The sequence below is a fragment of the Ovis canadensis genome, chromosome 5 (assembly GCF_042477335.2).
Source record: "Ovis canadensis isolate MfBH-ARS-UI-01 breed Bighorn chromosome 5, ARS-UI_OviCan_v2, whole genome shotgun sequence".
Classification (NCBI taxonomy): Eukaryota; Metazoa; Chordata; class Mammalia; order Artiodactyla; family Bovidae; genus Ovis; species Ovis canadensis.
Window position 1 is genome coordinate 70383277 of NC_091249.1, and position 14470 is coordinate 70397746.

Genomic DNA, 14470 nt, shown 5'->3' on the forward strand with positions numbered 1-14470 from the left:
TATTTTGTTACCTTCCTAGAATAACAGCCTGTCCCTCCTTTCCCCCCAGCCCTCTTAAACAGTTAAATGGTTTTATATTTTCTTTAGAATTAGAATACAAAGTAACTTTTTGACTTGTTGACTGTGGTATAACTTGTTATATGTGAATTTACTTTGTGCCTTTAAGAGTTAAACCTCCTTGTAGAATATTATAAAATGTAATGGGTTAATGTAACCCTCTAATGGAAATATATCAGATGTTGTAATGGGATGCTTCCTAATGTGATGCTTTTTTTGGTCTTGATGGACCATTGTGTGATTTTACATTAAATCCAAATAATTTTCAGATAACTTTCACATTATTGGCATAGTGCCAATTCCATTATCCAGATTAAGATGCTTTGGATAATTAAGTTCTAATGTTACTTGTAGATTATAGAGGAAATCTTTTAATCCCTGTTCAAAATCTGTTTTCAGAATTGCAGACCTTTTTTCTGCTTTAGTGAGTAAGATATAGCAGTTACAGTTAAATTCTTTGATTCAGGATCTTGGGTTGAGTCAGCAATCATTGAAGGAATTATGAGGGCTAGTGTTGAATCAGTGGTGGTTTCAGGAGATTTATTTTTCTAATTGTAATATATACCATTTAAATTCTCCCAAAAGTAAAGTGAATAATTATTTTACTGTATCTTTTAAACTTAGTAATGTTAGCATCTTTGGTGAGCTACATTATTATTATTTGAAAACTAGGAAATAAATGTTTTCCTAGCTAATAATTTTTTTCTTATAGGAAAAGAGAATAAAAGGTTAGGTATATCTGATTTTTCTTTTTAAGTTATTACTTGTTATTTGTAAAATAACATTTCTCTTACAGTTTTTTGGTTCCTGTTGTAGGTGAGCTGTCAAGGCATTGGGTGGCTGGTGTTAAGAGAATCAGTTTTTTTCTTCTGAAAGTAATCTAGTGCCCAATATATGAACTAGCAGTTAAGGTATAAATAATAAAGCAAAACTCACCTATAATTCTACAACCCAGAGATGACTGTTATTAGTATCTTGACATACTTTCTTCTAGTTTGTTTGGTAATCATTTTTATTACAGAAAAATTTTGCTTACACAACAACTTAGGTAAATGTATTTGAATTTACTATAAAGCTAATATCTCTTACAGTGCCTTACCTTTTGGGTAGAATTTAGTAATAATTTGAAGGAAAAAAGACAAACACAAGTGACATTACTTCTTGTGAATTAACAGAGACCACCTTTCATGCCTCCACCCATGGGAACCATGCCTCCTCCTCCTGGTATGATGTTTCCACCAGGAATGCCTCCTGTGACTGCTCCTGGAACTCCAGCACTGCCTCCTACTGAGGAGATATGGGTTGAAAATAAAACTCCAGATGGGAAGGTAAATTATGAAATGTAGTTAGGTTGTTACCTTCTTGGTGACAGAAGAGTAAAACCTGGGAGTTTGGCAGATTGAGATCAGTGACTGTATCCTTGCCAATCAAGAATGAAACTCAAGTAAGCCAGGGTAGGGCGGGACTCCAGGAAAGGTTCACTTGATTGGACTTTTGCACAGACATGAGGTGGCCTGGAGCACCTTCATAGGTTTGCCTGTGATTCTGAAACCTGTGTTTTTAAATACACACCTTAGGTCCCCTAACAGTTCTCAGGTTTAGTGATTACTGGGAGAACTCACAGGACTCAGCAGGTAGTTGTATTTGCAGCTATGACTAATTACAGAAAAAGGATACAGAGCAAAACCAGCAAAGAAAAGAAAGGTGCATGGGGCGTAGTCTGAAGGAAACCAAGCACAAGCTTTCAGGAGTCCTTTCAGTTGGAGTCTCATAACAGTGTGTTTAATTCCTGTGCCATGGAATTGTGAAAACACTGATAAAGTGTTGTCTGCCAGGGACGCTGTCCTGAGCTGAGGAATCAAGGTTTTCATTGGGGACTGATCCTATATCTGGTACCATCTGTCTTGCACTTAGCAAATTTCAGACTTCCAGAAGGAAGGCAGGTATAGAGCATAAACTGCATCGTTTGCGTAAATAGTTGAGCCATTCCTATCAGTTAGGGAATGGTGGACAGTGGCTTTCTAGGGATAGTGGTCTTAGATCTGCTGTGTTAACTGTGCACAAAACATAGCCTTGGTTCTCCTTTTTTGATGTGTTAAAAATACAATGTGCTCTTTATAGAAAATTGAGGAAGAAGGAAAAAGTGAAAAATTACCAATAATTTCATATGAACAGCCAATTTTGATGTACTTTCTCTTTTCTAGGTTTTTAAAAAAATGCTGTTTAAGACAAAATATAATTATATTACTTATACATAATAGTTGACAGGTTCTTTGAAACTGATGATTTTGCTTCTTCTGCAGGTTTATTATTATAATGCTCGGACACGTGAATCTGCATGGACCAAGCCAGATGGAGTTAAGGTTATTCAACAGTCAGAACTGACGCCTATGCTTGCAGCCCAGGCGCAGGTTCAGGCCCAAGCACAGGCCCAGGCACAAGCACAAGCTCAGGCCCAGGCCCAGGCCCAGGCCCAGGCTCAGGCGCAAGTGCAAGTGCAGGCGCAAGCAGTCGGTGCTCCCACCCCCACGACCAGTAGCCCAGCACCTGCAGTATCTACTTCAACATCATCATCAACCCCATCCTCTACCACTTCCACCACCACAACTGCCTCTTCAGTTTCGCAGACGGTATCAAGTGAGTATTAGTCAGCGTGTGTTTTCATTTAGGGACTAGAGAAATGGACAAGTAGGAATGCATTCCCTTATGGTCCTAGTTTAAGTATTATCCTTGATATTATTTAAAATACATTTTTGACATTAAGACTTTCGGCTAAAACAAAAATTTGTATCAGTAGAAGAAATTATTTGTTCAATTGAAATTCATGAAGCTAAACTGGAAAAGTGCAGAGTTAGCTGTTCAACCTGGCCAACAGTAATGTTGGGTGCTGTGGATTTGCAAAATAAGTGTGAGTCTTGGCCCCTATCTTGCAGAGTTTCCAGTTTTTCTAATTGAGGAGGCAAGAAAAATGCATGTGAAACAATTAGAAAATAGTGTGCAGAGTTATACAGCGAAGCTAGAAGATATAAGAATTCAAGAAAACGGAGAGACAAGTGAGTGGACTACATGGGTATTAAGATGGATCATAAAGGGTGTGTAATAGGATTTGAATAGGTTCAAAATTTCAGAGAGGTGTTTCAGATGGGGGAAACATAGGTCAGGAAATGACGGTAAATATAGTTTGTAAGATTGTTAGGTGGGAGGATTTTTATTAGTTAATATATTGAATAAGAGACCAGGTTATAGAGAGTTTTAAGAACCAGGCAGATGAGTGAGGCAGGCAGGCGCTAGGTGGTTTGTATAAATTCAGTATTCTGGAAGATTTTTTCTTGTGCTCATTTTTTGGTTAGTGTTGAAATTGGGGAAACTTAGGAAAACTTGCAGTAATCTTGTTTAAAGGTAGATAGGCCTTGGAATGATGTGCAGGCAGATGTAATGAGGACTTGAGTTAGAAGCAGTCCAAAAGGTAAGAGAACTTTCAGGTATGAAATCACAGAAGCCCAAAGGTACGTCTTTTCTCTAAAGATTAGCAGTGATGAACAGATTTCAGGGGTGAGGAGAGAAGAATGTTAATTTGCTTAAAAGACTGTCATTAATAGTTATGATACTGTTTCTGGGTTTGTTTTTTTATATATAAATGCTGTACTTATTCTGCAGGTTCAGATTGAGCACCCAAATATTTAAATAATTTTATTGATTTGATTATTTAATATGATATGAAGATACATAGTTATCCTTATAAGGCAATTACAATCCTTAGAGTCTTTTCCTACCTGGATAATAGGTGAGAATAAGGGGGAGAAAAGAAACTCTTCTCCCTCCACCAGTAGCTTTGGGGACTAGGGAATTATTAGTGTATATTATCTTATAAGAAATAAGAGAAATCTAGTCATTTTAAAAATTAAAATTTGATTTTATTTATACAAGGAGTAACCGAAGTAGTAGGGTACCTGTGATAGGGAGACAGTTTTTTTAAAGGCCTTATCTGATATTTTTTAGATCACTTTGGAGAAAATATGCTTAATAGAAAGATGTAAATGATGCTTTATTAGTCTGATTTCTTCTGTAGCTATGTTGAATTCTGAAAATATAGAAGTTTAGCAGTGATACTAGCTAGTTGGTTGAGGATCTTTTGCCTTTTTATAGGCAAATGTTTCTTAAATCTGTGCGGCAAGGCAGAAAGCTGCCAGTTTTTATGGGGTACTTTTGGTTGAAATGGGAGATGGAGATCGTTAAAAGCAGTGTGGGTCTATGGGGGAGGCTCTGTGTTGATTCTGTTTTTTTCCCTGCCTTCTTCGGAAAGAGAAGTCCGTAGTACTTGTTAAGGAAAGTGGATATCCAAAAACTTTGAACTGTTCTCTTTATATTCCATTTTGTATTGGAGTGGTCTGTCAGTAGGCCCATAAGTGTCTTGTGGTTATTAACCATTTTATTCAGAATTCCTGTGTTTTCATTTTTTTTTTTTTGCACTACTCTTTAGTGATAGAAAGGAACATCTTTATTCTAAGAACAAAACAGTGAAATCTTGTTCTTTTTACTGCCTTTAAACATCAGTTTTGATGTTGTCTTTGAGTATTCCTGACATCTATTTTTATTTCGCTTGATTTACTGTCATGAAGTGTTACCGTACTATAATTCTTAATATATTTTTTCCATCTCTTAGAGGTAGTCACTTGTCTTTAGTTAAGGTCCGAGGCTGGATTAGTAGTATATTTTGAGTTCTAGTGTTATACTAGTCATTTTAGCAAATGGAGTTAATAGAAATTTACTTACTATAAAGTCCTAGCTACCATTCTCCCAGCTCCTCATTTAATTCTTTTATTTCCTTTGTCCCTTTTCTGTCATGACTTGCGGGTACTAATCAAATTCAGAAAATCCTGTTTCAGCAAGAGGATGAGTGAATACTTTCTGCCACCTCCATTGGTGTACCTTTCCCCTTGAAATTTGATCCCTTTCTAACTCATTTTCCTGATTCCAGTACTTTCTATCATAATTTTAACAAATATTACTAAGTACTATTACCATAATACTTTGAAAAAGTGTAATTCTATTAACTGCAGTATAAATCTGTGGGTAAATGGAACTAAAAATTAAGGAGTTTATATTTTAACCCCAGTTGAGCCTAAACTCGTTTTATCTTGTGCAAGTTTGTGAAAAATGCTGATGAAATCCTACTTCTCAGGGAAGTTGGGAAATAACTAGATATATTTTCAGCCATTGCAGTAGATTACAAATGATAAATGGTATATGTATGGGACTGGGCAAATGTTGCATGTAATTTGTATTTTTCACACTGTTATAAAATTATATTAATATGATACTGTACCCTAAGGCTAGGTCTATGCTAGACCACCAATTCATTCCTGGGCCCCTGAAGATACTTGTTTGGCCCTGCTGTCTATTTAGCCAAGGTGAGTCCCTCATTAACAAGTATGAAATTGCACACATCTTCCCAGCCTAAGTGAGTTTTTCATTGTTAGGAGCTGAAGGAAAGATAGTGACAAATTTTTCAATTGAATTATTGGGTGGTTTGCATTAAACAGTGTGCTTTCCCTTAGAATAAAATTGGCATAAAGATTGGGAAAGCACTGTTTTATTTATAAATTTGATGAATTCATTCTTAGTCCAATATAGGTAAAGTTTGACATTTTTCCTTCTGTCAAGATAAAGATGACGTATTTGTTACCAATGAATTATAAAAACAAATTTTGTTTTGGAACTAGATGGTTTAGTTTTGTACTGTATTACATTTGAGAACTGAAACTTTAAGGAAGGGAAATATGAATTTTATATATTTCGCGAGTCACAGTTTGATTTTCTGTGTGATTACCGGGGGTGAAATGTTTTTATTTTTCATATCTAAAAAGAATGTTTTAGCAGAACCAGATTATCCTAAATTTCACAGTCTCCTGGTCTCACATTGGAAACCTGAGTGGTTTCTTTTTTCCCCTCTTTTTTTAACCTTTTTATTTTGAAATAATTATAAAGAAATCCGTGTTTTTTGTTTTTTGTTTTTACTCCATTTGTTCATATCCAGTCAGTCATGAGTTATTGCATATCTTTTTCCCTCTGTTCTTCCTTTCTTGGACAACTCCAGATGTGTTGAAATTGATTTTCACATCTCTGTTTTTCCTTTTCTTCCTATGCATCTGCCAGGTTAATTCATCAAATGAACAGTGATTATTACTGTCATTCAGAAACCTTCATTCTGCCTCCACCCATCCCTTTTACATTCATGAAGTCACATAAATAACAATAACACGTGAATGCATTCTTATTAAAAAAGAAAAATCAAATCTGAAGCATGTGTAGTAAAAACAAGAGAGTGTATACAGATATAGTTTGGTGTTGATTCTTTCAGATTATGTCTCTGCATTTACATGAGTTCTTCCCTTTCCCTACCCAGTCGAGTGCAAACTCATTAGTTGTGTGTTCAAGGCTTCCCAGATTATGCTTCTTGCCTACCTTTCCAGTTGTAATTTACTGGTTCTGTTGGTATGCCTAGTGTTTGACTAGTTAACTGCTTGCCTTCTGTTTTCTAAACAATTCCTTTTTGTCCTCTACTCTTTGCTTTTACTCAGTTTTCTCACCACTTGCTTATTTTCTCTTTTCACTTTGTCATTTTCCTTGTTAAAATCATAATCTTTCAAGGCCTATCATCACAGTATAAAATTTTCTGTACTGTCTCACAGTAGAAGTGGTCTTTGGGTCTTGATTCACACTCCTGTACATTTATCCCATCTCACTTTGTATTTTAGTTATTTTTTGTGTTTCATTTGACTATTTTCAAGCTTCTTGAAGACAGAGACCTTGTTATAAATAGCTTGCAGTGCATGGAATGGGCCCTTAAATACTGAATGAGTGAATGATGAATGAGTATAGTAAAATCGTTTATGAACGAGTGATACATATTTTTGTTTTATTTCTTATCAGCACCCACAACACAAGATCAGACCCCAAGTTCTGCCGTTTCAGTTGCCACGCCTACAGTTAGTGTTTCAACTCCTGCTCCTACAGCCACGCCTGTGCAAACCGTTCCTCAGCCGCACCCGCAGACGTTGCCGCCTGCTGTTCCGCATTCAGTGCCTCAGCCAGCAGCAGCAATCCCTGCTTTCCCTCCTGTCATGGTGCCTCCGTTCCGAGTCCCCCTTCCCGGCATGCCAATTCCACTTCCAGGTAACCGGCGGGTGATAGCGGTTTCCCAGCTATGTTTCATATTGTCAGTTAGTTTGTTCTCATGTGTCTGTTACATTTGAAATTTGCCTTGAATCTCACTTGTTTGAAACATTTTTGAAAGATTCATGGCTAACTGCAATATTTTCTCTTCAGTTTTGGTAAATGTCCTTTTTTGTTATTGTTGTTTACATGTCTTAAAATTAGAGCCACATTTAAAGCTACACTCATTTTGGATAATGGCCTCAATGAATTAAAAGTGATCATCTTTCTGTGTAAATATGTTCTAAATGCCATATTTTAAGGGATTGACTGTATGAAGTTAAGAAATCACGTCATAAGAGTTACCACAAGTGATTTATATATCATCCATTGGTCCAAGGACTTTACATGTAACAAGTCGTGTAATTTTCACCACCATCTTAGGAGGTAGATACACAGACAGGTTAAGGTTATTTGCCCATGGTCACATAGCTGCTGATAAGGTGTTGGGGTTTGAGTCTGGGCACTTCAGATCCAAATACTGTGCTCGTAATAATGATGTTATACTGAAAAAATTGTGAGTCATATAATTTTAAAAATTCGTGTGAAACAAAACGCATGCTTCCGTGTAACAGTTGTGAAGTATAACATAGCACTTAAATGTTTACATAATTGCAGTGAATTCATGTGTTTTATTTTCTTAGGGGAAATCATTTCAACTAGAAAAGGAATTAAAAGATTTTGGAGTAAATTTTCCCCCATAGGAATTAAACAGTGATAGTGTTCAGCATCCTAAATAGGAGAGTGTTTGTTGTTGTCAGACACATTTACTCCTTAATCCACCGTCTGTTCTCCTAGATTTATAGTTGAAAATATTGATCCTTTAAAGAGGTCAGGGCTTCCCCGGTGGCTCAGACAGTAAAGAATCTGCCTGCAGTTCAGGAAACCCAGTTTGGATCCCTGGGTTGGGAAGATACCCTGGAGGAGGAAATGGCAACCCGTTTCAGGATTCTTGCCTGGGAAATCCCATGGACAGAGGAGCCTGGTGGGCTATAGTCCATGGTTGGACATGACTGAGCGACTGACACTTTCACTAAAGAGATCAAGTTTACAAGGCTAGTTTGTAGCAAAGATGAATAGAACCTAGGCCTCCTGTCTAATTTCACATTTCTTCCACGTGACTGCTGCTTTATTGCTTTATTGCATTAGTTTTTGTGTAAAATAGGGTTGTGATACAGCTGTTAAGAGTTGTACACATGAATTATCACTGTTGCTCTAATTGTCTATTTCCTTGTAACTACTTTGAAAAGAATACTTTCAGCTATTATACCTGAGGAAGAAAGAAGCCAGAAATTTAAGAATTAGTGGGTTTTTTTGTAAAATCTTTTTCATGTTCTTGTAGTGTTAGATAATGCATAGTATATAATATTTAAGAAACTGAAATCATTTGAAAGTAAGAAGAAAATAAATTTTCTCAAATACTAGGTATTACCCTTTGTCAAAATTAAAGATAAACAGCTACATACTTTCCTGTTTGGAATACTCTTTGTAGAAAATGAAGTGATAAATGGATAAAAGCATGATATAACCTCTTGCACTCTTGGTCTGCTTCAGGGCCAGGACAGTGTTAAGACCAGATCCTGAATTCTGAGTCATCTTAAGGAGCTGGGGTTGTTAATTCTGTAGAGAGAAGATTGAGAGGTAGCATAATAACATGTATGAAACATTGGAAAGGCTGTTATCTAAAAGAGTGGTTTTGCTATGGAGGTTCTTAATAGTACCAATGACTAGCAAAGAGTAGCTACTCTTGCTAGTACCAAAGAATAGCCAAAATTATTTTTATAGGAAGTGGAATTTTCTCACAATAAAATCCCTTCAGTTACAGCTGTCTTTGAATATTTTGGTCTTCTCTGGCCCTCTCCCACCATTACAGTTGGTAAACATTTGGGTTACCAGATGAGGTAGCATCTGTGAAGTTTGACAGCAAAAGATGTTTAATAAATGGCAGCCATTAATGACATTTTGTAGGTCAGTTGGAAGATGACCTGAATTAGATAATCTATAAAATTTTGTGCATGATACCAAAGATTCTTTGGAGAGGGAACTAATTTTTTATAGAAAGTAATATTAATATTTTTGAAGTAATATTTGTTGAATATTTATAGTAAGGTAAATGGGGGATCTGGATGTAATTATTCTTGGAGCCTTAAATGCTGTTTGAGACAGCAGTATGGCTCTGAGGATGATTAAAGAGGGGATACTCAAACAAAAAGAAGGAAAGGAGTGGAAGAGTTAGGTGTAAAATAAAACCTTCAGAGGTGGGCTTTGGGATAGTGAATTGGATTAGGATTATAGGATTTCTATTGTAAAATCTTATTTGGAATTTTAAGAAGTTTATAGTCAGTGACATCAGGATTATCCAGAATACTAAATGGAATTTTCTAATTTCCTGGTAGAACATAATTTGAGGATGGATGGAGTTGTAGGGAAATTGAACAAATGCTCCTTTTAAAAAGAAGACTAAAAAAATAAATAAAATTTAAAAAAAATTTAAAAAGAGTAAAAAGAAGACTAAAAATTTAGCTCTTTGGTTATTTTGTGAGTCTTCATGGTATGCATATAGTCACCCTCAGAAAACCATTAATTTGGTCTTTTCAACGTGAGAGGAAAGAGACATGTTCTTTTATCGTGACCTGTGATAGTCAAATATAAGAGTTCTCTGTTGGCCCAGTTGATATTAGACAATGGCAGTTAGGCCTAAATATCAGTAGGTAGGATTTTCTTCTGTTTTAGTTGTATAGTTGAAATTATTTATTGGGGAATGTCTCCAGGAACAATCTTTGAGAATAAAGTTAATATATTCTAAGAATTGAATTTCTAGTGCTGGCTTACTAGGCTCAGTGGTCCTGCAGATGGCAGTATTTATACTAATTTAAACCTAATACATGTTGTAACTTCCTTAACCAAATGAATTTTTCCATTGCTTTCTTTAAACATGGAAAATAAAACTGTAAATATAGCTACTCAGCATGCTTTTATGATCCAGTGCATTTGTTTTAGTTTCAGTGTTAATAGAAGGTTTAGCTTTATGTTTTTATTTAAAATGTAATTAAGAAGTTAAGGCAGTTTGCAAAAATTGGCAGTATTTTTGTGTGTGTGTGAGTGAACATAGGCACATTATTTATAAACCCAGGGGTTTAGCTTTAATTTTTTTCTCTGAATCATGAAGAATTCCTTTTCATGTACTTTGTGGGGAAAATAGTTTATTCGTTTTAATTTTTGTCAGTACCAAAATAGGTTTAGTATTTTTTTAGCCAAAACAAATAGGAGATAAAATTTAATTTCCAAACCCTTTGCTTTAGGCCTTTTCCTTTAAAAATTTTTAAAAATTCACTCTAATTTCAACTTTCCTCAATTAAAAAAATCTTAGTTTTCCAGCTTTTCCTTTCAATCCCTTTTTATCATCATTGTACTGCATCGTGATGAGGCTTCATTCTTCTCAGAACTGTACGTAATTTCCATTCCTTTAGCTAGCTTAAACAAATTGAGGTTTCTAAATTAATCAACCCATGTAGTCATCAGTGGGGCTGTATTTTTCTTAATTTGATAGCCTACCTCCAGTGTCCCAAGCCCACGGCATTCCACAGAGCAGGCACTACACGTGGATATTCTGTCTTCAGTTGAATGCTACCCTCCTCTTCATCCTTGCCCTTGTTAGTATTTGCAGTAGAGTATTTGGATCTGTCTCCTACTTAATTTTCTTCCTTGCTCCCTCACTCTTTGTCCTATCTTACTGTTCTCCTTCTGCATGGTTGTGCTCCATGCCTCTGCTTCTGCATGTAGTTCCCACTTAGCAGCAGCACAGAGAAGGTGTCTTGTCAGTGCCATGCTGTGTCTGCCTTTCACTGGTTTCTTAAGCAGCATAGACTTGATGTCCTGTGGCAAAATGTCCCACATGGAAACCTGTTATGCATATGTAATGAAGGGACTCTTCCTTTGTTGACTTTAAACTCTTGAGACTCCTTCAAAAATTACCAGCTGGTTTGATGAAAAGGTAATTGATGCTATAACTTAGAATTAGTTATCATTGAATTTGGCACCACTTCCCACAAAATGTCAAACAGAAATTTTACTCCATCCTTGGTCTTTTTCATTTGGAAATAACATTCTAAATTGTAGTGGTAAATTATTTCCCTGAATCCCAGTGGTAGCCGACATACAATGGCAGCTTTCCAACGTATGCTTGCTTATCCATTTTACAGGTGTAGCAATGATGCAAATAGTCAGCTGCCCGTATGTAAAGACAGTCGCTACCACCAAGACCGGTAATTTTTAAAACCATCTTAGTTTGTTTTGTCTGTAAGTTGGCATGGTAGTGAATGTTGTTGTTTATCCTTTTATTTATTTATTTTGCCCAAGTGAGTGGATTTTTTTTTATATTTTTCTTTTTAATGAGCAGTATAAATACAGTTGTCATATTTGGCCAACACTTAATTTTCCCAGTTGCCTGTAGTATTAGCTTTGTTGGTTCACAAAAGCAAATAAGGTCAGATCACTTTATATCTTGATTTCTGTAATAAGTGTAAACAACTTCATTCTCATATTCATAACATTTAATTTTATTTTTGATGTGTGTTTTTAAGTTAAATATAAAAAATCATTTCCATGTGTAAAGTGATGTGATTATGCTTGCATGCTAGTGAGTTTATGTGTGTGAATATTTGTGTGTGTATAGTATAAAATTGCATTTTAAAGTTACTGAAGTTAACTACCTGAAACTTAAATTCTAGTATAGGATATGAAAATTATTTTTTTCCAATTTTAATTCACATTCTTGATTATGTAGCACCAGCTTATTTAGCTGTCTGGTGAAAAATATAAATCTTGGCTTATCTTTTAAAAATAAAAGAAATTTTGCTCTCTTTTTGGAAAATAATAAACTGTCAGAGTTTACAGGGCTATGTGACTTCATCACTTAGTATGCTAAAATTGATTTGATAACAAAGTCAGGGACTTATTTTTGCTTATTTATTTTTTTTAATAATTTACTTTGAAATAGAGTTTTATTCATATCCTTTTTAGGTGTCTTAGAATAAGAAAATAATTTTACCTCAGGAAATATTCTTAGTAAATGTGCTTGTTGCTTTGATGTCATTAGAACTTAAGAAATTCTTTATAAAATTTAGAGAACTTATCATTTTTATAGTTTTATATTATTATGATTTATCAAGATTTCATTATAGGTGTGACGCAAATTTCTGACTTTAAGGTACTTCTTGGGTTGAATTTCTGAATCTAATTTAGGCATTAGAAGTAAGCCAGATTTAAGTAATTAAATAATATTTTATATGATTTTTTTTGTTTCAGTTGGCTCATTCATTTATTGATGTTTAATAGAAAGATTTAGCTCATATTTTAAAGTTTTACTTTGTATCACAATTTGGTACTTGGATCTGATATTTTCTATTATTCTTCTTTTAGGTGTATTGCCAGGAATGGCCCCTCCTATCGTACCTATGATACATCCCCAGGTTGCTATTGCAGCTTCACCTGCTACCTTAGCTGGAGCAACAGCAGTTTCTGAGTGGACTGAATATAAAACAGCAGATGGGAAGACATATTATTATAATAATAGAACATTAGAATCAACCTGGGAAAAACCCCAAGAGCTAAAGGAAAAAGGTATAGTTGTAATGACTTAGTGGGACATAGTATACATAGAATGGTATTTGAAATTTTGAATTAATTCCTTTTTAAAACATTTGAGGGATTTTCTGTTTATATAGTGTTGGATTATTTATTTCCACTGAATTGATAATGTATTTATTTAAAAAGCCACAGTTGTTCTGCTTACAGGTTTGTCTGTCATTTTACCATCTAGAGAAGTTAAATTATATGTCCACAGTAACAGATATATTTTTTACTGTTGTCAGGAATTGCATAATTGCCTAATTAGCTGTTGAATTACTGTCATCATGCTTACTGAGATTGATAGTAGTGACCAGGAAGGAATGTGTGTATTGTGTGTGTGCTGAAGAAAAACTTTAGGCTGTTGGAACCTTGGAGGAAGAGGACTCATACCCTGTTTCTGTTTTTTTAATATGTTATCCCTTTCATTTGTAGCAAAAATGATACATGAACATAAGACTTTTATGTCCTTCTGAAATCAGTAGTTCTTTTCTGCTCAGTTTCCTAATTACTATAGCAAGGTATTTGAAGTTGAGTATGATATTACAGGAAGAATGTTTTATTTTTGTGGTAAAAAGCTAGAAATGGAATATCCTAACTTCTTAGTCTCAGAGTTCATCAGAAGTTACATCAGAATCACTGCATGATGTTATCTCCATTTTTTAATAGAAAAACTAGAGGAGAAGATTAAAGAGCCAATTAAAGAACCTTCTGAAGAACCTCTGCCAATGGAGACGGAGGAGGAGGATCCTAAAGAAGAGCCAATAAAGGAGATAAAGGAGGTAAAGGGCCATTTCCTACTGACGTGAGAGCCAGCGTTGATTGTTGGGTGCAGTTTACTGGTAACTGAAAATCTGTTTGCTGTAGTTTTAGATAATTGCTGTAAATCTGATCCCTGAAATTTTAGGGTTCTTTGAAATTTGTAATTTAATTTTCCCTTTGAAAATTTCATTAAATTACTTCTTACATGAAACCAAAGACCCCCTAGAAAGAAAGGGCCCTAGACCAGAGCTGATGTCTCCTCCTGACTTACAGACTGGTACATGTTATAATTTTAAGTACAGCTTCATATTTGGGGATTGTTCATTGTATTTTACCTGTCCTTTCTTGCATGGAATAATCTCTGAACAGCACTAAAAGAGCTCTGCTTTTTGGATGTTCTGCTGAGTAAGGAATTTAGCAGAAAAAGAAACAACCTTAAATGAAGAAATCGAATATTCTATACCCCTTTCCTTGTTTCTACTCAGATAGTTAGTGACTCTCTAAGTTAGAAACATCTTCTGACGGGGTCTTTATTTCTATGTGCATGCCTTCTCAGTCATGTCTAACTCTTTGCAACCCCATGGACAGTAGCCCACCAGGCTCCTCTGTCCATGGGATTTTCTAGGCAAGAATACTGGAGTGGGTTGCCATTTTCCTACTTCCAGGGATCTGCCAGACCCAGGGATTAAACTTGGATCTCCTGCATTGGCAGGCAAATTCTTTATCACTGTGCCATCTGGGAAGCCAATGGGTTCTACTGTCGTGGAATTCAGCTCTGCCTAAGGGGCAAAGATTTAGAAATTCTGAC

The 14470-nt window shown here is 35.4% G+C and overlaps 1 protein-coding gene across 22 annotated transcripts in view; it reads left to right on the top strand.

The window, feature by feature from the left end:
* TCERG1 (transcription elongation regulator 1) overlaps positions 1-14470 on the top strand; it is a 51448-nt gene that overhangs the window by 7382 nt on the left and 29596 nt on the right. For 4 of the 22 annotated variants that reach the window (XR_011257026.1, XR_011257027.1, XM_069589940.1 and 1 more), the window contains exons 3-9: positions 1233-1385; positions 2361-2694; positions 2991-3110; positions 6991-7233; positions 11475-11537; positions 12694-12894; positions 13570-13682. Coding sequence is in view for 16 of the 22 variants with exons in the window: in XM_069589940.1 (XP_069446041.1) it covers positions 1233-1385; positions 2361-2694; positions 2991-3110; positions 6991-7233; positions 11475-11537; positions 12694-12894; positions 13570-13682 (1227 nt within the window). In the remaining 6 variants the exon portion in view is untranslated. The remainder of the gene's footprint in view (positions 1-1232; positions 1386-2360; positions 2695-2990; positions 3111-6990; positions 7234-11474; positions 11538-12693; positions 12895-13569; positions 13683-14470) is intronic. The other 18 variants (XR_011257028.1, XM_069589942.1, XM_069589945.1 and 15 more) reach the window with 7 other exon arrangements.